The sequence below is a fragment of the Egretta garzetta genome, unplaced genomic scaffold (assembly GCF_000687185.1).
Source record: "Egretta garzetta isolate BGI_Z169 unplaced genomic scaffold, ASM68718v1 scaffold608, whole genome shotgun sequence".
NCBI lineage: Eukaryota > Metazoa > Chordata > Aves > Pelecaniformes > Ardeidae > Egretta > Egretta garzetta.
In genome coordinates, this window is record NW_009260498.1 from 337,756 (window position 1) to 365,622 (window position 27,867).

Consider the following 27,867-nt stretch of genomic DNA (forward strand, 5'->3'; position numbering starts at 1 on the left):
GGTCGGGCAGGTGACGGGCTGCGCCTTTCTTCCCTGGCTAACGCCAGCCGTGGCAAAGGCCTTCCCGCGAGCAAATCCGCGGCTTGCCAAACCAGGGATGCTCGCTCCGGGCTCGGATGGCTTTTGATTTCCGAGTGGATTTTTAGATTCCTAAATAAGCCCTTCCAATGGAAATCCCGAAGGGCGTCGGGCCTGTGGTGGTCGGCCCACCGTATTGTGCCTGGTATGATGCTTGCTGGCCAGCCCCTTGGCCAGCCCCTCTCCTGTGCGGTTTTAAAAATGCGGTGGGAGCGATTGCCTGTGTCAAAGTCCGCTGGCTTTTGTTTTTGTTTTAGATGGTGGATGCTGATGTTTGTGCGGGTGGAGATAGTACCAGAAGAAAAATGGATGCCCTGACAGATAGTGCGGTTGAGATTGTCCCTTTGGAGCTCTATGATTCAGCCAGAGCAAAAATAGCTGCTAATCTACAATGGATCTGTGCTAAAGCCTACGGAATAGGTAAGATCGCTTTTTTCAGGAAGTCATGCTTGGTTTTGTTCTTGCTTTTTCTGTCTCCCCTGCCATTCCAGAAGTAATTAAATTGGGCTTAAATTACCTTTGTTTTAAACATCAATAATATGACACTCTGTTCTGTTGTAATATTATATGCTTCCTGGTACCTCTGACAAGAATGATGGAACTAAAGGAGGTGCCTTGAATTGGCAAACGTAATGGTGAATGCTCACAGATCGTGCTTGTGAAGAATCTGTACCTCGAAATGTTTAAATCTTTATTTTAGCTAAGTAGACTTTCCTCCACAGAGCTGTGTGTCACTGCTTGCAGGCCCCGAGCCCCTCCAGGCTGTGAAGGCTTTAGTGTGCTTCCTTGTCCAGTCATCTTGGCCAACAGACACTGGGACCTTGATACCCTTTGTATTGCTCAGTTAGGACTTTTTTTTTTAAGTCAGATGGTGGTTTTGGTTTCAAAATGAACTAAAAAGCGATGAATTTATGATCATTCTTTTGTGTAAAAGAAATGTTGAATGAACAGGTACTATTTGTCTGGGTTCTGTGACATTAAACAGCAAGTTGTAGGTGATAGAGGAGTTCTTCTTTCCCTTATGTTGTCATAAAACTTTACAGTCAAACATGGAAAAATGAAGATTCTTGGAGTATCAATTGTACAGTATTTTCCTGGCATCTACTGAAATTTGCTTTTGTTTTGCACTAAATCTGCCTGTTCTGGGTTGTTGTTACTAGATCCATCTTGAGTTTAAGTAGCTTCATTATGAAGAAATATGATGGAATACTTGCGGGTTTTTTGTTTATCCAGAACAAAACCTATAATAAAAACATGTGCAAGATCTTGTTTTGGAAAATGAGGTAGCCCAGTTAATCTAAGTCTAATTCGCCAAACTCATAATATGCTTAATGGATTAGCACTAGCTTACTTTGTGACAAGGCTGAAGAAAAGCAGTCCATTCCTGCAGTTAAATATTAGTTTTTGTTGGAATATTTTTCTTAATTATTTTTCCTTTTTTTTTAATATTTCCAGCTCTGTCAGTGTTCTCATCATCTTAACGATTGTGGGGAAAATAGAAAACCATGGTTTTATAGTATTTAATATTAGCAAAGATATTTCATTATGAGCAGCCAGAGACAAAACCCCCAATTTATCAGATGACGTTTAAAAAATGTGGGAATTTTGGGAGGGTGTTAGCAAAACATTGATAACTTAAAAGAACTGAACAGGCATTTCCTCATGTAAATATTTTTCAGTTGCTGGAGTTGTTTGTAATGTTTGCTGAAGACTTTTTAGTGATCAGAGATAAAATGGATATTCCAGACATGGAGACGCACTGTTATGACTTTGTTTCGAAAGAAAGCTAATCCTAAATTAGAATTGACTGGCATGGATCCTATGCTGCAGAGAAGCTTTGTGGCCTCCTGTTTCTTGGTAGTGTCTTCTGGGGCTCCAGAACTCAGGGTTGTGTCTGTATGGCTTGGACCAGTTTGCTGGCTAACGGGCAAGTCTGTTTATGCACTTGACAACGTGGACTTATTTTGAATAAGTATTTGGCTTTCCTTTGACTAAAAATTTTGGAAAAGAAACCTGCCTTTCCTAATGACAATGATGTGATCTCTAGCGTACAGAAGGCTGGAGCAGCATTTGTGAGTTTTTCTGCACGTATTTAGGCTTGTTCAGGTTATATTTTAATAGAATTTAAATGCCTTGAACGGTAGGAAAAAATATTTTTTCTGGGGCTTTTGGTGTTGCATTGTTGGTTAGCTCTGGTGAGTAAGGTTTTTCTGCGTGCGCGTATCTGTGCAGGACCATGGCCCGTAGAAATTTAGGTTAATTTTTGAAATGGCTCCTGCAAGGCGTTGTCACATAGTAACCATTACTTCTGGAATAGCATTGCAAAATACTTAGAAATTTATAAGCCTCTTTAATTCATAGAGAGAGAGGTTTTGAAAGGTTTCCTATGTGATTATAATTTTGAATAATTTTTGAACTTAATACATTACTTGTCGTCTCTCAGGGTTTTCTTTTTGTGTTAAGATATTGGATGTTGTTCAGTGGGTCTTGGGCAGCTACCAGGCGATTGTGAATTTGTTATATAAAAATCTCACTAGGCAGATGAAAGGTTTTGGGGGCTCTTTAGTTATCTTAGGCTTAGTTCTGGTCGATTTGGTGGGGGGAAAAATGCCTCTACCTTTATAATATTAAAATACTGTCTTATGTTCTGAAGTACTTCTTATCTGATAGGGTTTCCATAACTGCCTTCAAGTGGCAAAGTAAAGAGTGTTTTTCTGAAATGTTAGATTTGGAATTGACGTGTAAGAATTGACATAATTTTGTGCCTTAATCTTTCAAATGCTGCTGCATATCCTGGATTTCATTTTCATCTGAGTAAGGCTAAGCTCATGCTGAAGTGTGGCAATGGTCAAGAACAGGAATTTGATTCTAGTGTAGACTGTTACTAAAAGTCATTCATCACTGCAGGTTCTACCTGAAACTATATTTTCTGTTTGCTGTTAAAGGATATTTGAATTCTCTACATCTAAGCTGGCATCTAAGTAGAAAAATTGTTTCCATCTTTTTTTTTTTCACAAGGACAAATTACTGAGAGCATGCATGACACACAATTTGGAGTTGAAGTCCTAGTTTGGGCTTCATTTCATTTGATGACGCATTCCTCCTTTTTCCCCTTCTGTCCATGAAAAGAGAGAATTTTGGTAGCCAAACTCTGTTCAACGCAAATACTGCTGGAAAGACAACCCCTCTTCCTGCATAGGAATTGGGCTGAAGGGTTTGTTTCTGGAAGCCCATAGCTCCTCCTGTCCATCTGTGGTGGCTGCCTGGTTGGCACAGATGGGCTCCAGAGTCTTACAACTGTGTGCTGGTTTGGGCTGGGGTAGAGTTAATTTTCTTCACAGTGGCTAGGATGGGGTTTGGATTTGTGCTGGAAGCAGCGCTGATAACCCAGGGCTGGTTTAAAATGCCTGCTGAGCAGGCTCACACAGAGCCAAGGCCGTTTCTGCCGCTCACCCCATCCCACCAGCGAGGGGCTGGGGGGCACAAGGAGCTGGGGGGGTACATGTCTGGGACAGCTGACCCCGACTGACCCCAGGGATATCCCACACTGTATGATGTCATGCTCAGCTTGTAAACCTGGGGGAAGGAGGAGGAAGGGGGGACATTGGGAGCGATGGCGTTTGTCTGCCCAAGTCACCATTCTCAGAGTTGGTAGTTATTTTTCAAGTGTTCTGCACTAAAAAAGGAGTTGTATGCAAGGGAGCTGAGGGGCAGGGGAGTGAGCAAGTGGTTGCGTGGGGCTGAGCTGCCGGCTGGGGTTAAACCACGATAAAATATTTGTCTGAGTTCCAGAAGACAGAGGGAAGAATGTCGTGAAGGAAGGTGTTTCCCCATTCAGTGTCACCCCCCTCCCTCTCCCCAAATAAATCTGGGACTGCTGTCACGGATCACGCTAAAAGTCTTTGCACAATCATCTGGAAACCTTCTATACACTTGAGACACTATAAAGTCTGTTTAGCTGAGACAGTAATTTAGGGAATGGAATGAGTTCAGAACAGAATTATCTTTTTCATCAGCAAACTTTGATTAGAACCAAATGTGCACTTTAAGGAATTCTACTAGCAGTGTGAAAATACAATTTGTAATGTTTAAGTGGCCGAGGAGCAAGGGTGCCGCTGAGTTTGTGGAACTTTAGTTCACAGGAGGTGAGTGTGGGAGGCTTAGAGAGGCTTGGCAAGCTGTCCGTGGGATTCGCAGTCGGTGGAATGAACCAGATTGCCAGGCAGTAACAGGGCCAGGCGCTGCATGGAGCCGAGCAGAGGGAGAGGGACCTGGTCCTTCAGCGGCACTGTCCCCTCGGGCTCTGGGCAGCAGCAGTCAGAAGGAACACAATTAGTCTGTTTCCATTTGGTACAACTTGGGAAAATAGACAATGACAAGGAAAAAAAATAGATTTCTCAGCAGATTTAGTTAGTACGGCAATAATTTATGTGTAGAAATTGTTTTCCATCACCACGGTTATAATATTAAAATTTAGATATGGAAGGAGGATATGGAAGTTTTTCAGTTGCTGTGAGCACGTGTGTTGTTTGCAACCCTTTCTGAAACAAATGTTGTGGCTTCTTTAAAACAGTTTGTAAAATTTGAATTTTTCAAAACCACGTTGGTGGGGTTTAGTTTGTTATTAGTGCTAAGAGCTTTACATAGTTTCCAGACTTAATGCTAGCATTAGCCTGAGACTTTTGGCAAGATACAGGCAGGAAAGCCAAGGGCTAATGTAATGCATTGTAGGGGAAATGGAAGGTGTGGGTTTTTTTGGTCTTTGAAGTACTTAATACTTACCTGTTAAATAGGGTTTTACAGTACCGTAAAGGCTACCCACAGTTACCGCTTGGTAGAGGCAGTGTGAGCGTGTTTCCTGAGCTAAATTGCCTAAATCTCTGGATTCCCTGCTTTTGTTCTTTGCCAGCTTTCTTCTCAGGTTCGTAGTAAAAATATTTTTAAGAGAGCTGTTGTGTTTCACAAATACTCAGTGGTTAAACATTTGTTTCTTTAATAATGCCTGTTTCATAACCACCGAATATTACTTGTATGAAGTTTACAGGGGTGAAGAATTCAATGGTTATTATTTTGTCGCTTCTGCTTCACCCAGGTTTGTGGCTTTATGCTTGATCAAAAGATATGATAATGAGAGTGCAGTCACTCTCACCAGCAGTAGCTTGGTCAAAGTCTTTAGCTTGTTTTTTTTTTTTCTGTTTGTTGTATGTAAATTTTCATGTGTAATATTATAGATCACTTAGGGAGTGTATAATACAGTTCTGTAATGAGAACCAACAAAGAATGTTTTTATTAGAATGCAGGTGGTCTTAGTGGCTGAGAACATGCAGCTTCTGCTCATGATCTGCAGCTTAGAGGACATCCATACAGTACTAAATAATTCCGTGAACAGATACCGATACTAATGAAATCCTACTCAGAATTTGAATGAGCTTCGTTCTGTTTACCAGGATGCTTTGGCTCTCTTTCCATGTGAAACCAGTTTTTCGTGCTTCTGGAGGGAAAATAAGATCTGGGGTGTATCCTCTTCTCCGGTTCAAGGGATAAGTCAAATTTGTTCAGATTGCTGTATTTTCTTTATCAAGTCATAATCAGGTCTTTGAAGTTTTTGAACAGGTTTTTGTAAGTGAGATGATAAAGGAATGGTCCTAAAGCAAGGAGAGTCTGGCAATAATTGACTCTATGATGGTTATTACAGTTATTTTTGTTACCCTGTAAGCTATGATGTACACAATGATTTATACGTGGAACTGACAGGTTTTTGAGAGATTAGAACCCATTGATATGATGGAACAAACCAAAAGAATTGCTTTGTGAGAAATGATGCTGGTTTATTTTTGGGTCCTTCATCTCTTATAAAAATAGCTGGTAGAGGTCTCTCTCCAGTAGGCTCAGTGGGGCAAGAGCACTTAAGAGTTTATGCTGCTGAAACTTGGAAAAAATATGTTATTACTTCATTTTTAATAGTGTGGGAAACAGCAAAAATGAGTGGTTTTGCTCTATAATAAGCTGACTGCATGCAACCAAGTAACATGGTATAAAATTTACATAAAAGCCATGTGTGAAAGAGATCCAGTCAACTCTGATATTGAGTGTAGCGGGATGAATTCTTCAACAATTCTTGATAGAAAACTTAGGACAAACTGAATTAATGATGTGTGCAGTCACAGATCTGATTATCAGGTTACACGCCATTGTTTTTAAGTTGCTTAAAAACTACCAGTGTTTTTAGAGTTTTATGTTTTTTGAACACCTCAGTTTGCCTAAAACTGGCAACTGTAAAGCTTGCGTTGATGCTAACATTTTCCTGGGGTGACAGCTCAGCAAGCACAATAGGAAAAACAGAAGGTGTTTGCAAGCTTTTCGATAACATGCAGTAGTAACATAAAAGTGAATTCCTTTTGGAATTCAGATGGTATCGGAGACCTTTTTATAAGCAAAAAAAAAAAAAAAAAAAAAAATGGATTAATATTAATTGGTTTTGCTTTGCTTTGGTAGGATTTGTTAAACAAGCAGAATTTTTTGTAGCTATAGCTTAAAAGCTAGTTGCTCAGAAGTTAATTTTTAATGTTGATTTTTCTGAATTCCAAAGCATAAATGTGTAAAAATACAAGTTTTAATGGACTGAATTTTTCTAACATCTAAGTTCCGTTATAGGTCATGAAAGTAAGGTGTTGAAAAAGATGCTTATAGAAACTGGGACTTGGAAAGACTGGGACATTGTCTTCAAAAAGAGCATTGACACATCCTGTAGTGAGGCAAGCAAAAAGCGTGTGACACATTTGGAGTTTGCCTGGTCCATAAAAACTGGAGAGAAAAGCCATCCATAAAACCAGTGGCTACTTGTGTGTCCGTGGTGTGTTGCTTACATTACCGTTAGGTTAACTCTGGTGTATAATTGTTCTAAAACTGACAACATCTCTCTGAGATTTTGGGCAATGTGGCAATTTTGACATTTTTAAAGGGGTTTTGGAGAATGAGCAGACCTGGGTGCTGGGAGTGTTTTATGTGGCGTGGTACTACAGATAAGAATAATTAGCAGAGATGTGAAAGATAAGATAGGTCTCTTACTTTGCACTTTCAAGTGCGGATTTCAAGTGTTGAAGATATCTCGCAATTCGAGCACTTTTTGTGTCTGTGGCTGCCTCGGAAGGCTTTGTGACCCTGTTTGAGATAATTGCAATGCCTACAGGACAACTACAGCTATGATATTTGGAAGTTTCTCAACTCAGAGTTACATTACTTCTATAGCATCCTTCTTGCGTTACAGTTTTTCCTGCCATTTATTTCACATTTATTTGTGCTTGCTGTGTGGATAGCGCGATTACGTCCAGTATGAAATAAATTCGAATTAGATAGCAAAGTTAATAATACCACTCTTGAGCTTTGATATGGTTTTTATACCTTAAAATTTCTGTGGGCCTTTAGTCAGGACATCAAATTAGTTACAAAACTGATCCTTCTGTCACAGGCAAATGTAGCTGGCAGAAGTGTTGTATATGCTAATGTAGAAAATAAAGCTGGGCAAGTGTTTACACTGAAATAAGTTGCAATTATGGGAGGAATAATGTTTATAGAATAACTTCTTAGGATAGTATTCAAATTATTAATCCTGGTACTAGAAGTTTTCCCCCCACCCTGTATCTTGAATCCTGGTCAATCCAAATCCATTCAGTCCTTAAGCAATTATATGGAGGTCAGGAGCATGAAGTTAGAGGGTTCTTCAATATAGAAGAAAAAGATTTCGGGTCTTTGGACCAGATGTTCAGACTGAAGAACAGCAGCCAAGATACAAGGTGTATTTTTTTTTTTTTTTTAATTATTTCTGTGACATGGGATCTTCTCACTAAGAACTAGAGCCTTTTATTGCTAGGAAAGGCTTTTAAAAACCACTAAAATGTTGCTAGTTTAAACGAAAATGAATGTGGGAGGTCTTGCTGCCCCTGTCACACAGCAGCTTAGCATCATGTTCCAGTAGTCACTTGTGTTTTAATAGTTTGTGTAAAGATCCCAATCCCGTAGATTGTACCCCTTGTGGGCATGTTAGTGTTGAAGAGAATGCTTTTTGCTTTCTGTAGTTCCGGTCTATAAAATGATCGCAGTCTGCCCTGTGGAAAAGGGACCTGAAGAATATTCGAAGTGAGCCGCCTGCCTGCCGACGCTTTGGTCGCACAGAGCCGGGCGGCTGAGGTGCTGGAGGAAGCTCGGGGTTTCTTTGTCCAGCCATGGCTCGCAGCACAGTTTCAGACAGTCACCTCGGTTACCCTGCTCTGCGGGGGTCTGTGGAGCTGGTGGAGGGCAGATGTTCATACTAAAACCCTCATCTAAGTACTTCAGATTTCAGACCTTTTGAATTTGCATTTTTTTTTGTTTTAAAGAAGCCTTCAAAACTTGGAATGGTGCTAATGCTCTTACCACAAATGTACGTCTTCATGGATATTTTATGAGCTAGCATTCTATTGTTCCCTTTCACAAAAAAATTTAGTAAAAAGCAATGTGTCTTGGGTTGTTAAAGGTGTAGCTGCTCGTAATGAAGCTAGAATGTTGAATTATGTGAGCTGCTTTACATTTTGATTTTTGGATCTTTCCCCAGCCTTTAGAAATGGAAGCTCTACTTCTCTTTCTGGTAATGGCAATGTTCATTAAATGGAATTAGCTTTCAACAGCCTTTGATTTTAGGTCAGGTTGGCTAATGTTAAGAAGATTAAAAATAGTTGAATTTATTATCCATTTCACTGAAAATGGACACCCACGTTAACAAGTGCTACTTACGTAGTGCCAGTGGGGTTCTGTTCTGTCTCTTCAGCCATTTTCAGTATATAGCCCATGTATTACAGCATTCAATGCCACATAAAGGAAAAATAGTGATCTTAATTTTTTAAAACTTCAAAAAGCTTTCCATTTTGAAAAATAGGGGCAGTACTGTATGGTGGACTGAGTAGCTGTTAGAGCTGTTACGACAACACTGGTTTACTACATATTTTTAAGTGACACGTACTTCTGGCTCTTGTGACTGATAATGCTCTGTCTCGGTGTCTCTTCTTTATAAACATGAAGTGATCTGCAGTCTACAAATACTGTGCAGCTCATTTTGCAGTTCAAAAATATGCTACGGGTAGGAGGTTTTTTGAATGGGGAGATTTTAATTATTCTGGAAATTAGCTGAATGATAAGTAAATATGCATCCAAATTAATAATTCTTTTAACTGTCAACGTACATATTTAAGATGAACTGTTGAGGTGACTTCAGGGGAAGATCTTCAGAGTGATTGGATAGAGTAAGTTAGAATTCTACGTTTGAAAACCATGAAATGTTGGGCTTCTATTAAGACAACACACTTGAGGCTAAAAAGTATTCTTCCTGGAGTTGCAGACTAATTATTACTGCTAGGCTATTACAAAGATCAATAGCTTCCAGTCTGATTACTGAATATGAGGAGGAGTATTTATTTTGGGATATATCTATTTTTAACTTGTCTTGTGTCTTTTCAATAATATCAAGAAACTCTTGCACACAACAACGTTCCCTTCCACTTCCAACTGTTGCAATCGGTTGACGCTTGCCCTGTGTTGTAGTGTCGCAGCCTTTAGCGCTGGCAGCACCGCAGCTAGCAACATATGGATTTAAAATGTCTTAGCCCTGTTTAGAGCGATCAGAGGATGGATGGTGGTTAGAGCCTTTCTTTCCTGCCAGCTACGAAGCTGTGCTGCTCGGTAGCAAAAGGGTAAGTCTTCGCGAGGGTTGGGAACTGGTGAGGAAGAAGTGGTGTGCGAGGATTAAGTCTTCGCGAGGGTTGGGAACTGGTGAGGAAGAAGTGGTGTGCGAAGATGAAGTCTTCTGTGTTGTTAATTTTAACTTGCAAGTAAATTGCTACGCTTGGGATCTGTGTTCAGTTTGGTAAAATCATAGGGCAACTTGTGGAAATTGTGCTGTTCCAAAATAAGTTAATTTTAGACTTGGTTTAAAGTTCATGTTCAATCCAAATCCAAGTGGAATAGTTTCCTTCATAGGCTTTGATTTTTATATAAAGGCTGAAAAGCTGCAATAGCTTGCTTCGATACTCCTGTCTTCAAAAAATGTAGACAATTGGCTCACTGGAGACTGAATCGTTTTGCAAATAGTTTGTAAAATGCTCAAGGTTTTAGTCGGATATTTTGGTCTCTTTATGAACTTTGGCAGTTTAGAACCAAGAAAGAGGTGGCTTGGTTTTCTTTTTCAATTTGAGAATATTTGGCCGGCCCCTCTTAGTGACTGAGCATTGTGGTTATTTAATTGCTGCGCACAGATGTTTTGGGATATTGCTTGAAGTAGCTGTAAATTTTGCTTTGAAGATACAGATACTTTGCCCATCTGATACACAGAGCATTTTAGCCTGTGATCTAAGTAAATGATTTACAATTCCAAATAAAATTAAAATACTAACAATACGCACTAATCAGTAGAGGCAGTAGTGTATCATTCTGATTAAGCTGGGTCTTATTCAAGGAAACAGCTAGAGATGCATGGAGGACAGTGGGACTCTTGTCTGTGCTGAAGTGCTCTCTTGAAAGGGACTCCTGTATCTGGAGAAAGCTAACTGGTAATGTATAGGATTTTTACTGAAGTACATATATGGCGGTAGCCAATTCCATATGCTTTACTTAAAATTTAAGCACAAAGACTCATTGTAAACCATTTGCAGTAGGAAACTGCGGGCTTAATTACATTCAGTATTTTTTGTGCTTGATTTTTTTTTTTTTTTTATTTACTTAAAATTTAAGCACAAAGACCCATTGTAAACCATTTGCAGTAGGAAACTGCGGACTTAATTACATTCAGTATTTTTCGTGCTTGATTTTTTTTTTTTTTTGTTCTTTCATATGCTGTCTTTGAAATAAAGTAAAAATGTTTACTTCTGTTTATAACTGGTGCCACTTACTAGCGCCACTTGTTGAAACTTTCTTCGTTGTTTCAGATAATGTCCCAGAGGAGCTGAAGGACCCATTTTACATAGATCAATATGAGCAAGAACACATTAAACCACCCGTCATCAAGCTGCTGCTCTCCAGTGAGCTGTACTGCCGTGTCTGCAGCCTTATTCTGAAGGGGGATCAGGTGGCTGCTCTGCAGGGACACCAGTCAGTGATCCAGGCTCTGTCTCGAAAAGGGATTTACGTCATGGAGAGCGATGATACACCTGTGTCTGAATCTGATCTGGGCTGTGCACCAATCAAAATGGTTAGCTTAATTAAATCCACCTAATGATCTTCTTTTTATTTAACGCTATTTAAAATTGTTAATGGAATGAAGAGCTCTTAATTTCTAGGTCATTAACCTCAGGATTTTTTCATTTTAAATACAGTTAGAATATATAATTTTTTTTTTCCCTTAAAGGATTTTATTTTTCAATACTCATTGTTTTCTTCTTTTAGAGTTCTCATATGGCAATGATCGATGCTCTTATGATGGCCTATACTGTAGAAATGATCAGCATTGAAAAGGTGGTTGCTAGTGTCAAGCGTTTCTCGACATTCAGTGCCTCAAAAGAACTGCCCTATGATTTGGAGGATGCAATGGTTTTCTGGATTAACAAGGTAAAATTTACTTTGATAAAAGCATGCCTGTTTCTTACGGTCACTTTTCAGGTTTTTAAAAAGGTTCTGGTGAGTGTCTTCCTTCCATCTCTCTTACCTGTGCATTTCTATCATCTTTTCCACTTCAGATGAAGAGAACTGCTTTAATTAGTGTTGCTACTTGTTACCTCAAGTCCAGTGGTTGTTGAGTATAATATCTTCCTAATACGGGTTATTATTAATGGTATTTGATTCCCTTATTACTGCAACGTAATTTCATCTTCTTGCTTGGTTTCCCAAGGCTTCCATATGTGTTCGGAAAGGGAATCAGACTAGCAGGGAAATGCAATTTCTTTTTCTTAAGGATGCTGTAATAAAGCTGGTAAATTTTTCAAGGCAAATTTAAAAAAAAAAAAAAATAATTAAGAACTAAATTATAGGAAAACTGTAGAAATTTCTTTATTTTCAGGTGAGCTGCTATCAGGGTTTGGGTTTTTTTTAGGTGAAGCATCGTTTCATGTTAAATAACAGCATAGACATAGTTCTGACGAGCTTGAACACATTTAACAGAAATACTGAAATTTTTCAAAGGGTAGAGATTAAGTTGCAGAAACCCTTTGAGTGACAGCAGAGTCACACTCCAAAGAGAATGTCTGCTTTGCAAACCCAAGATTCCCTTGTGATGGTAGCTACTGCTGCTAAGAGAGTTGGTCTTGAAAACTGTCGTAACACATTCTATAAACATTTTTTGTTTGTAGAATGGATTGACCATTAAGTAAGGGGAGGAAGAAGAAAACTTGATTTATATAAACATGTATTCAGATGTATTTTAATATCTTCTCTATCCTATGCCCTTTTAGGTGAACCTTAAAATGAGAGAGATAACAGAGAAAGAGATTAAATTAAAACAGCAACTAATGGAAAGTCCAGGTCACCAAAAGGTAAAACAAATTTGCCTTCAGTTATGATTTTGTGTACTGATGATTAATGGATTTAAATAGAAGTATCTCAGTATTTTCTTTGTTAGAGAAATGTGAGGCATCCAGTCCTCAAAACTCCTGGTATTTTGTGCATGCAATTTGTTTTGTGTCGATCATCAGTGCCCTTCCTTACCTTTCAAGCCCATCGGTATCTTCTGACTTTCCTGTATGTTTCAGTTGAACTAAAATAACTTGTTTCAACTTAAAAGAACTTGTGTCAACTTTACATGGGTAAATATGACTCGGCTTTAACAGCACAAAATATATATATTATATATTTTGAAAGCTCTTGGGGCATACTCATTTTGCATGGGTTAATTGTTTAATGTATATTCAGAGGCTTATTCAAGTTCTATCTAGTAAGCATACTCTTGGCATTCAAATGTTATATGTGTTGTGTTTGTAGTTTTTTCCACCTTTTTCCCTTGAAATTATATCACAATGCACTAACATTGCAAAATGTAGCACACTTTCATTTCTGGAGAATGTAAGAGAGATATTTCTCAAACACAATGTATATCAGCTATCTGAGCTCCCAATTTATGATTTGATGAAGGCATAAGAAAGACTGCTATGTTCTTTCCTCGCATTGGCATTGCTGTGCAAAGGGGATAAAAGCGTGACATATGAGCAAGGCACAATTGTTTAACTTTCATGTTCGTGGCAAATGTGTTTTATGTGCTTTGTGTGTAAAATAATAAGGGGCTAAAGAGCTGATTAATTTACAAGTTGATATGTGGTCTGAAGGATCCCTGTAACTATTTGACTCTCTTGACTTTTGGGTCTCACTTTAAGATTTCAAAATCTAAATTTCTAGGCTACCACCCCTCTAAATATGAAAGTGTTTATTGCTGAAGTGCATTTAAGTATTACTGCTTTTAACTTGCATTGCTGATGTTCCTTTCCTATTCCTACATTCCTTTCCTTGCTTCCTGAGCAGTCTCCTTCCAAATGGTATTGGAAATTAGTACCTGTAAGTGAACTACTTTTACACCAGTTGTCATCCACAAAATCATGGCTTTTTAAATTTCTTCAGAGTGTTTGCTTCCATTCCAATGCTTCTTAGATGGTCTTTGAAAAAAAAACCTGTGTAAGCTTTTGGGTCATCAGGCTTAGTTTTCATAACAACATGATTTTTGCATACTGTACAGCATATAGCATAATCACTTTACAGCATTGCAGAATTGTTTCCACAGTGCAGGAGTTGAGGGATATGGAGTAGCAGCAAAAAACTAGAAATTTAACAACAGTTGAAATGGTTGCATTTACTGTTTTGTTGTAAGTAGGCAACTGATCGCAGCACTAAGGTGATATAAAAGCTGGTCGGTTTAAATGGTCGCTTAATCTTTGAATCCATAGTTAGGATACCCAGCTGTTTGCAGTAGTTCACAAAATGATGCTCTTGTACAGATCTGTAAATCTGTCAAAACCAGAACACCATTATTCATTGAGATGGGGCTAGAAGATTTGACAAACCAGTTTGGACCAGTTATGACAGTTGCTGGAATTGTATGGTAAATTAATGAGACTGAAGCTGTCATAGTGGGAGGAAAGAGGGAATTAACATTTTACATAGCAGAACAAAATACTTATTTTCTTTATGGTGAAGTATGAAAATGGAACATCAATTCCACTATATATAAAAAAAAATAACAAAATTGTACTAGTATACAAGCCTGCTTTTGGCCGAGTTTCCTGGTTTTATTTCAACTTGCAGAGATTTTTCTTTGTTCCTTTGCTTTCCTTAGCCTTGATACCCTTTCTCCTGTGCTTGCTGGATTTTAGTGCTTTTCATTTTCTCTCTGGGAAGATGAGAGCTGTTGTCTTGGTTGCAATTTCCAAAGAGCAGTGCACTTGGAAAAGGCGGGTGTGATTGGGTAGTCACCTCTCCCCACAATCTCTCTGCCTTTCCACAGAGAGCTCAGTCCCACTCCTCTGCCTCATAATCCTGTATTTGTTTGAACCAAGTGTATGGACCACAGTAAAAAATACTCGAAATAAAGGAAATTTGAGGGGGGGCCTGCAGGCTAATAAAATCTGTGAGAGCGCCCTGTCTTCCAGCTCATTTAATGACCTGCATCAGGTCTTAGTGAAGTATTGACCTAGTGCTTATCACTTACATTCTAGCGTGCTTAAAGATTGCATCTGTATTTGAGGCATCCATTTGATAGAGCTACTCAGCTTCCTCGAAAGGCAATCTTTTGTTTAAAGAGACAACAGTGGAAGAAACTACAGGAAGGGAATTGACTTGCAGGATATCATCGAGCAAGTTGGTGGTAAAGGAAGGAGTAAATAGGGGTTATCTCACTGCAAGTCCAATACCACTTAGATTATACTGGTTTACTGACAGATTTTGCAGTCTCCATAGTAGCTGTCACGCTGTGTCACTTCTATATTGCTTTTTTCTTTTGTGGTTTTTTTGGGTTTTTTTTTAATATAGTTATCTCTATTTCAGTAGCACCCATTTCTGCACTTCAGTGCATACAAATGTCATTAATTGTATGCATGGGGGGGAAACAAATCACAAAACTCTTAGAATATAAGAATTCAGAATTTTCAGTATAAAAGACTTGAATAGTGAAGAGAACAATAGTTGAGCAAAAAATAAGGGATCAAATTAAGTCCATAAAAAAAACCTCCTTGATGATAAATTTGTGTTTTTTCACCAAAGCTAAAATAAACAAGGAATTCTTACAGATTTTAGTTCTCAGTATTGACTATAGTTGGTTTAAATTCTATTTAAGCCTATTGGAAAGGAAATATTTGTATCTGCTTTAAATACAGCCGCAATTAAAGTTTAAAGAGAAATTTCCGAAGTTTGTCTTTAATATGCTTAGTTCGACTAAGTGGATAAATGATGAACCTTTTAAGCTAACCAGTTCACCTTAGCGTGCATACTTATTTTATCAGACTTCATGACCGCATTTCCAGTGCATAATGGATGTTACTAATGCATTTGATTTGTTTCTTGTTTGAATAATCACCATCGTATATCTCGCTATTTCTTTTTGTGTAAGCCTGATCTGATGCATGCCATATCGCACTGCATGCTGGAACCAGTGGAATATGCTCGTGTGGTACAGTATGATTCACATTCCATTACATATTTGTGGAGTGCTCCAGGCTGGGGAAAAAACCCAATTTGCATCTGGTAAAAGGAGAGGAAGAAATAGATTAGCATCTAGAGATAGCTTTTAGAGTTACTTGCCTTTGCCAGGGAAACTTAACATAGGATGTTTATATTTGTGCAAAATAAATAAATGTAACAAGTTCTTATTAATCAGATTATAGATGATCTTTGTTCCTTTGGACAGATTTTTTTCTCAGCCTGTGCTATCCTAAATTGACACATGGGAGGGTGTGTGTAGAGAGCTTTCCCAGGTTGTCTTGGAAAGTGTATGATACCATTGGTAAAATCCAACTTTCCTTTGATGATTAAATGAATTCTCTGAATATTGGCATGGTAGGCCAGCACGTCAGTCAAGATAGTTAGATGCTAAGTGCTATTAATGCACTAAAGTGTCAAAGGAATCTTTTTCCAGCACCGAAAGGTATTTCTGCTAGGTTCTGTAGCGTGTTGTTCTTTTGCTTGCCTGCTCGCTTTGCTGCTCAAACTTAGATACAGCCTTCTAGTCTAGTGAGCACGTGGATGCTTAGTCAATATCAACGCTAAAACTTTTCTTGCAAAAATTGCAAGAAGCAATGCCAAGATTTGTTCTTTAGTTGACTGGCTTCAGCTATGCTCCAAATTGCGTGAGGGCTAGGGGGTGGTTTGCAGAAGAGTTTGATATTGATCTGCACTGAAATCAGGGAGAGTTTTGCCATTGATTTAAAAGCCACCTTGCTTCTCTTGCTGCCCATTCTTGGGAAAGGCCCTGTTTTTTTCTTTTGCACGACTTTACTATTGTATAGTGGCTTGCCAGACATACAGTGTTCTGAATCTCTCTGAGAGAACTTTGCTGTCTGGAGATGGTGGCAAGTCTGTGGATGTAGGTAATGTATGAGAAGTCGCTAGCTCACCTGAATTATTTTTTGCTCTGTGTGCCTTTGTTTGTTTTGTTTTTGTTTTTTTTTTTCCCCAAGCTTTAAGTGTTTTCATGTAGTTATCTCTGTCTCTTTCTTTGGATCTGCTGCATTCATGCATCTGTGTGGAATGATTTTGACTTAAATTGCTTATAATAAGTTAAAACGCGAATGAAGATAGGAATTCAGCAGCACAGTTTGCTTCCAGATATGAGGAGAATAATTAAAAGGGAAGCACCGTGTTCTTCAGGATTAGCTTCCATTGAGAGAAAAGTATAACCTTGTAAATTGTTTTTGACTTAGAGCAGAATGCTATAAAGGATCCACCGTAAAGAGTTTTCGGTGCTTAACAAAAATTCCTCTTTTCTTTTTTTTTTCCTTTTTGTTATCATCATATGAACACTTGTTTTCTTTTGTTAGGTGCGTTACCGAAGAGACCATCTTTCAAGCAGGCAATTACCTTACTTTCCTTTGCTTGAAGATTTGATGAAGGATGGTAGTGATGGTGCTGCTCTTCTAGCTGTGATACACTATTATTGTCCAGAGCAAATGAAATTAGATGGTATGTAATAAAGGTTTCTAAAAAAAAAAATTGCTTCAATCTTTGTACTTGAACTAGAAATATTATTGAATAAAAACGCAGCACATCTAATAGGTAGTGGAGTACAGTGAGATAGTCAGCTCACACATGGAATCTGCATTAGTGTATTTAAAAAGTAACCTCTCTTTGGTTTTGTTTTATTTACCATATTTAGAAGGTTCTGCTGTGTATATTATGAGCTACAAAATAATCATTTATTTTGTAGATCTAGATGATATGGCTTTCTTTGTTGAAATAACTGAGTTTCGTTTCAATAGATGATGAGGAATACATGTCCACTACTGTTAGCTGATAATTCTCATGTTCTTCTGTAGGGGTACATAATTTGACATTTTAAAATAGTTTCTCCCAGTCTTCAGCAGTTGTCACTCTTCAGCATTGCAAACATGAGTTCTCCTTCCCAGAAAATGTTTTTTCTTAATAATTCAATGTCCTTGTTGCTTTTAACTTCTACAAATCAACATTTTGTATCCGTTTTTAAATTCTCAGATATGTTGTACCTTGCAGAGCTCCTGAATGTTTTCAGAAGGAACCAGCACTGTGAATCCTAGGAGTAACCTTTTACTATTTGCAAATCAAGACGTCTGTTTTTAATTGCTTTTGTATTTTGTCATTATGTGTGTTCTTTGTAGCCTGCTTACCTTCTCTGTTGCTGTGATAGACAGGATCCCATATGGGTTCTGAAATGAATGCAAAATTAATACTGTGTTATCTGTGTTTTTCTTCCTTCTTCTCCTATCCCTCTGGTATTTAACAGGTAGAGAAATGTCACTGGTAGCCAATAAATATTAAATGATGGTGTATAAGCAGTCTGTGAAGTTCCTGTACGTCATGTTTCTGTTGGTTGTGGATGGAAGGTTAATACATTGGAATAGTGTGGTAACTTACTCCTCTTTCTCACCTTTCTAGATATTTGTTTGAAGGAAGTAACATCAATTGCAGACAGCCTCTATAACATCCAACTTTTGAGAGAATTCTCAAATGAATATCTAAACAAATGCTTTTACCTCACATTGGAGGACATGCTATACGCTCCTTTGGTTTTAAAGGTAAGAAACATAATGAAGGATATATTTTTAAGTAAAATGTGGGTAAATTATAAGTGTTTTGTTATTGTGAGGTGTGTTTGGTTTTTTTTTTTTCTGTTTTAGCCTAACGTCATGGTGTACATTGCGGAACTCTTCTGGTGGTTTGAGAATGTCAAACCAGACTTTGTACAACCAAGAGATATTCAGGAAATAAAAGATGGTAAGTTTTTAACTCTTGATAAACATTAGCGTGTTATTTAAAAAATACTTACATTGCAATGAAACTGTTGCACAGCAGTGTTTCCTTGGGAGTTTTGTTTCCACCCAAACTTTCTGCTTGCTGAGGATCTTTGAAAGCAGCAAAAATGGAAGGAAAGTTAGTCCTAGATCCACTTGAGTTCTAATTTTTTGAATGCGGTAGGTAATTTTTTTCCTAAACCCACTAATTATTTCCTTGTAACTTTCTTTCCATTAAGGTCACTAGAAGATACATATTTTAAAGAAAGGCTAGTACTTAAGGTTTCATTTTAGTGTTGTGCTGTAAAGTTTTCATTCTAATATCCTACAATCTGAAAACTTCCTGTTCTGTTCTGTTACCTTAACGGCTAGTGTAAGTTGTGTTAATGTTATAAACGTATGCACAGTTAAAACAGTGTTGCAGCAGAAGAGCAGTCGTCCACCTGTTCCTATTTCCAATGCCACTAAGCGAAGTTTCATGGCTAGCCCTGCGAGTACAAGTCCAGCAGACTTACAGCCCTCAGCTCAGGCAGGCCCTGAAGCTTGCAGTAGATACTACCTGCACCCTGAGGAGCCTGACTATCTGTAAGTCTGTTTTCACATTGTTTAGATTAATCTTAAATTTATGCTTCCATTTGGTTAACCTAGGAATTTCTGCTGCTGAATGTTCTGATTTTGCTACAAACCGAGTTTGACTTGTGTGCAGTCAGTCTCTAAAATATTCTCAAGTTCAAAGAAACACTTTGTACTGTTATGTTTGGTCTTTCTTTGGCAAATGCCAGTAAGCCCCACCAGTAAATGTCACCATTGCATAATAGAAGTAGTTGGTCGAACTTCTATTTTGAAGAAAATGTGAAACGTGAAAACTGTTCAAGCAGCTCATCCTTACGAGCTGTATTCCATAAATGGTGATACGAAAACAAACTGAAATAGGATCTAATGTACAAGAAGGTTAATGACAAGGTTTTTCAGCTGACCTAAGTTTGATGGCAAGCAATAAGTTATTTCAGCCTTTACTTTGTCTCTAATGTACTATTTACGTAAGCTACGTTTTAAATATGCCGTGTTTACGAACTTAAACGGTTTGATTTCAGGTAGTAGGTTTGCTTCTGTATCGTTGCATGTGAAAACCTTTTCTTCTCTTTAAGTAACTTCTTTAACATAAAAATTAATGATATATTGTGATTTAAAGAGGCTGGGGGTAACTATTACCAGCATAACATTGCAAGCATATAATTTCTGATATTATAGAAAAAAAATTCTTGTAGTAATGAATTTTTGCTTTTCTGAATTAGTGGCAAAGGAGGAAGCCCTGCCTTTAGCCCTTCCCATCCACTGCTCCCTTTGAGACAAAAGCAACAAAAATCATTACAGGGAGAAGACAGCCCGGGTAAGTCTTGGGAAGTCATCCAGAATGACAAACTCAATGTCGTACTTCGCATATTTTGCCTAAGCATTTTTTTTAAATACTAAAAGTCTAGGCTTTATACTTACACAGAGATGCTTGGAATTTCTTTTTTTATCGCCTATGGTACCAACCAAACATTCCAACTGCTTAGGCTCTAACAACATGCAATCAATGAGGATTTTTTTTGTTTTTAATTTTAAGGTTGAGAGGCTGGCTGACGGGAAAGCAAATTGACCAGTTTCATGTTTGGAAATCCCAGTCAGATATGTAGATGTCGTCACTTTCATTGTATTTTTTTCAGGCTTTGACTGTCTGTCTGTGGTTAATATTTCAGCAGATCTATTTTCTGCTGCCATCTTTTGGTGAAAGAGTTTATTATGTTTGCTGTTAAATAAAGTGACAGTGCTAGCTTAAAGACGATTTCTAAACTGTTAACAACTTAAAAAATATTTCAGGTCATCGCCATCGTTCTAATTCTCTGACCCGTGTTGATGGGCAGCCACGAGGTTCGGTTCTTGCATGGCCGGAGAGAAAACCCAGGTAACAGATGCATTTAAGTATTACGATACTGTTTAACGAAAGGATACTGTGACAATTTCATTGTGGCAATGTGATATCACTTCTTTAGAACAGGATCGAGAGTCACTTAATATTGTTTTCTTTTAATGTACATTTTCAGAGAGGACTGATTTTAGGGTTGCAGTTGAAAATACTTTAAACATGACTTTCAGTAAGTGCTGTTGAAAATTTAAGTATCTGAAATTGCTATTTAGTATTTCTGGTCACTTTTGATACAGGATACATTTTTCAAATGGAGCAAAAATTTTAGCTGTCTGTGTCATGGTCCCTAGTTCAACAAATTGTAACTTTTTATGCTTAAGCAACAGTAGACTGTTCTTATCTTTTCTAGGCCTCTGTCTCAGCCAACGCCATTTGCTCTTCATCATTCTGCCAGTAGTGATGTGGACCCTGGGTCTGGTGATAGCATTAGTCTGGCTAGATCAATCAGCAAAGACAGTCTTGCTTCAAACGTTGTTAATGTAACTCCAAAAAATCAGCCTCATCCTCTGTCAATGAAAACTAATGGGAAGAGCTTGCTGAACAATGTTGAAATCGAGGATGAAGATGAAGAGCTTATTGCAATAATCAGATCTGAAGAAAGGCCAAATCGTGGTGATGTTGAATTGCAGAATGCATCAGCCAGGGTGCCCAGCATAGTTGCAACTGCATGGTCTCCAAAACCAAATAATGAGACTTCAGAAAGCAAACCAGACAGCTTTTACTTGGAGCCTTTAATGCCTGCAGTTCTAAAACCAGCAAAGGAGAAACAGATAATCAATAAGGAGGATGAATGTGGGGAGGGGAAACAAAGGAGTTTTATAACAAAGAGATTAAATGAGGGACACTTGCCTTTGATCCGCAAGAAAACAAATAGCAGTCAGGGTGACCATGACCTCAATAGGACTTTTACTCCAATTTCTAGTTCTGATTTCGCTCCTGTTGCAGATCCCAGTACTGCAGACTCGGTGGCACTGTTGGAGGCAGGGTTAGAAGCTTCCAGACCTTTGGCTAGTAGCAGTTTAGATCCTTCCACTCAGGAGCTATCCACTGGGGGATTTTTTCTTCATGCTGCTAAATCTGATGATGACATAGCAAGTAAAGTAAATGTAAGTTATGTGAAAAGTCTCAATTCGCATGTTCCGGATACTACATGGACTATGGTGAGACAGGACTCTGATTCAGATCTCTTGGACATAGAAGATGCTGAACAGGATTTGGTAGTCATAGATGACCATCCTATAGTCACCAAGTACATTGGTGAGGAAGAATCTGCAAAATTGCAAGAAGATATGAAAGTAAAAGAACATGAAGATAAGGATGATGCTAGTGGACGTTCCAGCCCATGTTTGAGTACAATTTCTCAAGTTAGCAGCGTGTCAATGACCAGTGGGAGTGTCCGAATGACCAATTTTGCAGAACGAAAGCTTCAGAGACTTAATAGCTATGAAACAAAGTCCAGCACGAGTAGTTCACAAAAGACCACACCAGATGGATCAGAAAGCTGCCCAGCACCACTGACCACATGGAAGCAAAAGCGAGAGCAAAGCCCCAACCGACAAAATAAAGATAACGTTAATCTTTTAGCTTCTGAATTGGTGCAGCTTCATATGCAGTTGGAAGAGAAGCGAAGGGCAATAGAAGCTCAGAAGAAGAAGATGGAAGCCTTATCAGCAAGGCAGCGACTAAAATTGGGCAAGGCAGCTTTCTTACATGTTGTTAAAAAAGGGAAATCTCCTGATGTTCCACAGCCACTTAAACCAGAACATTTTGCAAAAGAATATTCTCGGCATAACGGTGAAGACTTAGATGAAGTTTCTTTGGGTTCCAAGTCCGAGGAGTTTCTTGTGAAAGAGGAGGAGAGAGAAGAAATGCTTAATGAATCTCAAGAAGTAACAAAAGTAAAAATGCAAGAAACCATAGCTTTTGCTGAGCAACATAAACCAAAAGACTCTGCTGCTATACATGATTTGGAAAAAAGTAAAATTATTTCTGTTGCCCTCCTAGAAGACAACGTTACTGAAGTGGATATCAACGAATGTGATCTTTCTATTGAAAAACTAAATGAAACAATCAGTACGCTTCAGCAGGCTATTTTAAAGATTTCTCAGCAACAGGAACTACTTATGAAATCTCCAACAGTGCCATCACCAGGAACCAGAAATAACTCTCAGGACCAAAAGATAAAACCATCAATTCATTTTGTTGAGCCTCTGTCTCCAACTGGAATGAACAGTCTTCGTAAACCACCTCGATTTGGTCAAGGAAGGAGTCCTCGATCAGGAAGGCCTGCTGATCTGAAAGTCACTAAAGACAGACAACAAAATTCAGCACGTGTTAAAACCCCAACACAAAGCCTAGAAACCTTACCGCATTTGCGACCATTTCCATCCAATAGCTTATCAAAGACACCAACAGAAATCGGCTTGGAAAACAGTCCTGATTATGGAAGTGGTTCTCAAGAAAAGTGTTTCTTTGATACCTATAGACTTCATGATGAGAGCAATCAACGGGCACTTGTTCTCTCCACCTCTAAAGATGCAAATATTATTTCTGAAATGAGCAAAGAGGTGAATAACGGCTTCAAGGAAACAGGGTTGAATTCTTCTGATGGCTCAGGAAAAGAAAATGTCCCAGTGGATGAGCCACTGAGAAGCAAGGCTAATCTCATTGAAGTAGACTTGTCTGACTTAAAAGCTCCAGATGAAGGAGAACTTGAAAACCAGGATAGCTCTACAGATATAATCAGTGAAGGTGATCAGAAGTCTGGTGTGGGTTTTTTCTTCAAGGTAAATATATTACCTTTGTATATTGGGTTATTGTTATACATTTGCCTGGCATTAAAACTGCTTTTTTCCAGTTCATTCATCAGTTTTCTGGTGGAAAGCAGCACATTCTGGTTGCACTATTAGGATTTTAAAAAACTGCATTGGAAAATATTTGCTTGTGGAGAAAAAAGCATGTTTTGACTTAACATGTGAAATCCTGCCTGTTGTTAACTTTACTAGGAGCCAGGTTTAACCTTGCTTTTCTTCTCTTCCCCTTTGTTTTTTTTTCTATCTGAGAAACAAAGACACAAACATGTTGTAAATACTTAGCACAAAAGAATCACAGAATGCAATGGGAAGAATTTACAGGTTTGAAATCCCAGCTTTCTGTGAGCCTTTATCAACTGAAAGAAAAAATTCTGATGGAACACAGGTATCTATAAAAGTCTGCTGAGTGGACTTTAAAACTTACCGGGGAGCTGAGCGTCTGGACTGGGTTTTTTTGGCATTTGCACCCAAATTTCTCTGATTTTGAAAAGTGTAAAAGCCTAAAAGTCAAGGGCTCTAATGGAGAGTTTAGTTGCATGGCTGTAGATGCAAGTAAAAAAATATCTGTCCGCTCCTTCTAGTGAACATTTAGTGTCTTCATTTGTGCTTAGCGATGATTATTGTACATACCTCAAATGTGCTGACATGACAATACTTTTTATTTATGTTTCAAGAAAGTCGAGCTAGGCTGTCTCAGTCTCAGTGGCTTCGACTTCTGCTTTTGTCTAGTGTGATTAATGTTGACTCAAAGGTTATCGTTATGCTGGGGTTGTTTGTGCTGTCCATCCTAGCCCACGTGGTAGTTGCACTGTACTTTGCAGTTCTAGAAGGTTTGCACTGGTTAGGCGTAGTTAAAAACAAGTTAGAATGTGATGAGACCCTTTGAACAAAAATTTCAATACAGTTCTGATTTACATTCATCAATTCTAAAACTATAAAGATTTCCAGAAGTGTAATAGCTTATGTTGTCCTAATATCTTCCTGGAATCCTCAGCAATCTTGTGATGTCCAGCTTAATACATTTCTTCTATTCTTTAAAACTCTCTATCCCTGTGAATTTTGCAGGATGAACAGAAAGCAGAAGACGAGCTTGCGAAAAAACGTGCAGCGTTCCTTTTAAAACAGCAGCGCAAAGCTGAGGAGGCTCGGATTCGGAAACAGCAATTGGAGGCTGAAGTTGAACAAAAAAGAGATGAAGCTCGGTAATAATACGTGGAAAAGAGTACTTCTTTTTATCTTTGAGGTGAGGAAGATTACTATTTGTTGAATATTGTGTTGTGTTTGCTTCTCAGTCGCAAAGCTGAGGAGGACCGAATACGGAAAGAAGAAGAGAAGGCTCGAAGAGAACTTATCAAGCAAGAATATCTAAGGAAAAAACAGCAGCAAATTTTGGAGGAGCAAGGGCTTGGAAAACCCAAATCGAAGCCCAAAAAACCCAGGCCAAAGTCAGTCCATCGTGAGGAATCTTACAGCGATTCAGGGACAAAGTGTTCTTCCACACGTAAGAATTTTGATTTGTTTGCTCTCACTGAGTCTGCAAATCTGCTTTAACAAAATGTGTTTCACATTTTTTTGGTTATTTTGTAGCTGATAATTTGAGCAGTGCTCAGTCTGGTTCCAGCCTTTCTTTGGCCTCAGCAGCAACAACTGAACCTGAAAGCGTACACTCTGGTGGCACGCCGTCTCAGAGGTAAAGAGAGAGGCTTAATTTTAATTTTTTAATTTCTTTACTATGTTCTGAAGTAGCGTTGGGATTCAGTGTTGTTTGCTTCGGTTCACTGGCATAGGGGCGCAATCGTAATTAGTGAATTCATTTCTATTTTACGTGGCTGCCAGCTCCGGTGTTCTGTACAAGCTTGCAATTTTGTTTTGTTTTCTCCCAAAGGATTAATAGCATTTTGCTTTGATAATTGAGCAGGGAGAATCTGACTGGTTTGGGGAGGAAAAGGGACAATAGCCTGTTCCATTCAGGGCAAGTGACTGGTGAATTTATTTAAGATTGGTGGAGAAAAACCCCAAAATCTTGGCATATCTTTTTTTTTTTTTCTTAATTATTGGGTTTTTTTCCTCCAACAGAGTTGAATCTATGGAGTCCTTACCAATACTGAGCAGAAATCCTAGCAGAAACACAGAAAGAGATTGGGAGAATGCTTCAACAGCATCTTCTATTGCTTCAGTGGCAGAATACACAGGTGACGATTTTGTTTTGGTTTGAGCATTTGTTGTGAATAGCAGGTCATGACAAGCTGTGGTATATTTGACGTGACGCATTGCTGGTTTTGAGAAGCTGTCAGGTGTATTTTGTTCTGTTTAATATTCTAAAAGTAAGTTACTGTATAAAAATATTTAAGATTTTTTTTTTTTTCACTTTGATGAATTAAAATGTTAATGTTTCATGAATGTAGGGCAATCATTTTTACTTTTTTATTTTCCTTAGGTCCAAAACTATTTAAGGAACCCAGCAGCAAATCAAACAAACCTATTATTCACAATGCTATATCTCATTGCTGTCTTGCTGGAAAAGTGAATGAACCACATAAGAATTCAATATTAGAGGTAAACATTAAAATACAAAATCATTAATGCATTCGCAACAAAAGGTATCTGTAATGTTCATTTCATAATCCCCTGATGCATTGGAGTGAATGCCATTTCCTAAAACGCCCCTGATTTGAGAATCCTTTCCTTTCCATGACTGTATGGACTTGGGAAAACGCAATCCTGTATTAAGAGTTCAACTCGTAAGTTTAGAGAAGGACTGAAAACCGTAGTTACTGATCTAGCGTTTCAAAGAACTGTAAACGCTTGCTCAGCTGTATGTGGAAGCTTAAAGCTTGACATAACCTGGGAATATTCACTGTGAACAATCTATGTCTATGTTTATTTTTAATGCAGGAACTAGAAAAATGTGATGCCAACCACTACATCATTTTGTTCCGTGATGCTGGCTGCCAGTTTAGAGCACTTTATTGCTACTATCCTGACACTGAAGAAATCTACAAGCTGACTGGAACAGGGCCAAAGAGCATCACCAAGAAAATGATTGACAAACTTTATAAGTACAGTTCGGACAGAAAACAGTTTAACGTGATTCCAGCCAAAACCATGTCTGTCAGCGTGGATGCTCTTACTATACATAACCACTTGTGGCAAGCCAAGCGACCTGCAGTGCCAAAGAAGACTCAGACTCATAAATGACACTGAGTTTTTGGGGAGACGATTGCTGAATGGGATTGCATCGAAAGAAGACATGTTTACCATTTTCCTCCAGTTTGGTATGAAATGTGCAGAACCATAAACACTTTTTAAGAAGCTTCTAAACAGAAACCGTGGATGCAAGTTATTAAGAATGAAGGAACATTGCCAGTGTTTTTTATGAATGATAAATCTGCTGTTACACCCACTGCTGACTACTGTGGCTTTTGACTGATGAGGGACTGTGCATGTAGCAAGATCTTTAACAAGTGGATTTCCTTTTACTTGAAGCTTTTCATCGGTACAAATTGGGAATAATTTAGTTCTGTTTCCTCTCCGCCTCATTCCCTCCTTTTTCCCGTCATCCTTAAAGTTGGCAAGCTCCGAACTTCAGTAGAAGGATTGAACAGATCTTGGGTGAAGTGTTTTGGGTTTGGTTTGGTTTTTTAAACAGTCTTTAGGGAAATCTTCCTTTCAGACTTTTTTGAGGAACTGTTTAATACATCAAATTGTTGTACTGTATCTACTGCCAACATTAAGTCCAGCTCTCAGATTTCTGAAAAAAGTCCCAACTTGTGCTGCTCAGAACAGAGTTTACTTGCAGTATCTGTTTAGGATAAGCGTTGCAAGGATTGCAAAAGCGAGTCTTTTTTTAAGAAAAGTGTTCACAAATGTAAAGATTTCTGGAATACAATCATGAAGAGGCATACAGGAGCTCCTGGCTGGAATATGCCTGGCTGAAACTTAAGGCAAGCTGAGTGGAGCACAGTTATTACTGATTTCAGTTTCAGGTAGTGTCCTAAAGATTTGTTTGCTTTAATATAGGTGGATTCTGGTAGGTATAGAACATTTCCACTCTGAGCACGCTACTCCTGTACGATGGTGCACTTAAAGATCACAAATTTTAATGTTTTTATTACATCATGAAATGTAATTCTACTTTCTTTGTCCTGTCTTTATTCTGAATGAGCAGCATGCTCTAAAATGAAGAGTGTGTTATGTTTTTTATTTTGGGTGATATATTAATATATTGATTTGTTTTTCTCATTTAAAAGCAATTTTTAAACAGAGACATTTGCATTTGTTTCAAAAGCCCAAATAAGTCGAATGGCTTGGATTTCTTTTCATGTTGAAATATTAAATCTTGAGTTACGATCTTAAATGTCTTTGTTGTTTCAGCAGATTAAATTTTTGTCTGTGGTAACAGGGTATATTTGCAGTTCAGTTCCATTTTTTTTTTTTTTTTTTTTTTTTTTTTTTTACTATTCCCACTTCTCATTTTTGGCCCCAGCTAGACTTCTGAGTAGGTTTCTGTAGCTGTTACCTAATTTAATCTATTAACGTGCGCCTGCTACATCTGGTTTATAACTTTGGTTTGCACATGTTTACTTTT

The 27,867-nt window shown here is 38.2% G+C and overlaps 1 protein-coding gene across 1 annotated transcript; it reads left to right on the plus strand.

Moving 5' to 3' along the window:
- Positions 1-335: 335 nt before the first annotated feature.
- On the plus strand, positions 336-27,832 carry CAMSAP1 (calmodulin regulated spectrin associated protein 1). The gene is made up of 17 exons (XM_009644511.2): positions 336-498; positions 11,031-11,293; positions 11,488-11,649; positions 12,489-12,569; positions 17,052-17,193; positions 18,142-18,281; positions 18,384-18,480; positions 18,905-19,082; positions 19,793-19,887; positions 20,361-20,445; positions 20,816-23,252; positions 24,345-24,481; positions 24,572-24,780; positions 24,867-24,969; positions 25,356-25,471; positions 25,717-25,835; positions 26,175-27,832. The coding sequence occupies exons 1-17, from the start codon at positions 336-338 to the stop codon at positions 26,475-26,477; spliced, it is 4,830 nt and encodes a 1,609-aa protein (XP_009642806.1). The 3' UTR covers positions 26,478-27,832.
- The last annotated feature ends 35 nt before the right edge of the window (positions 27,833-27,867 follow it).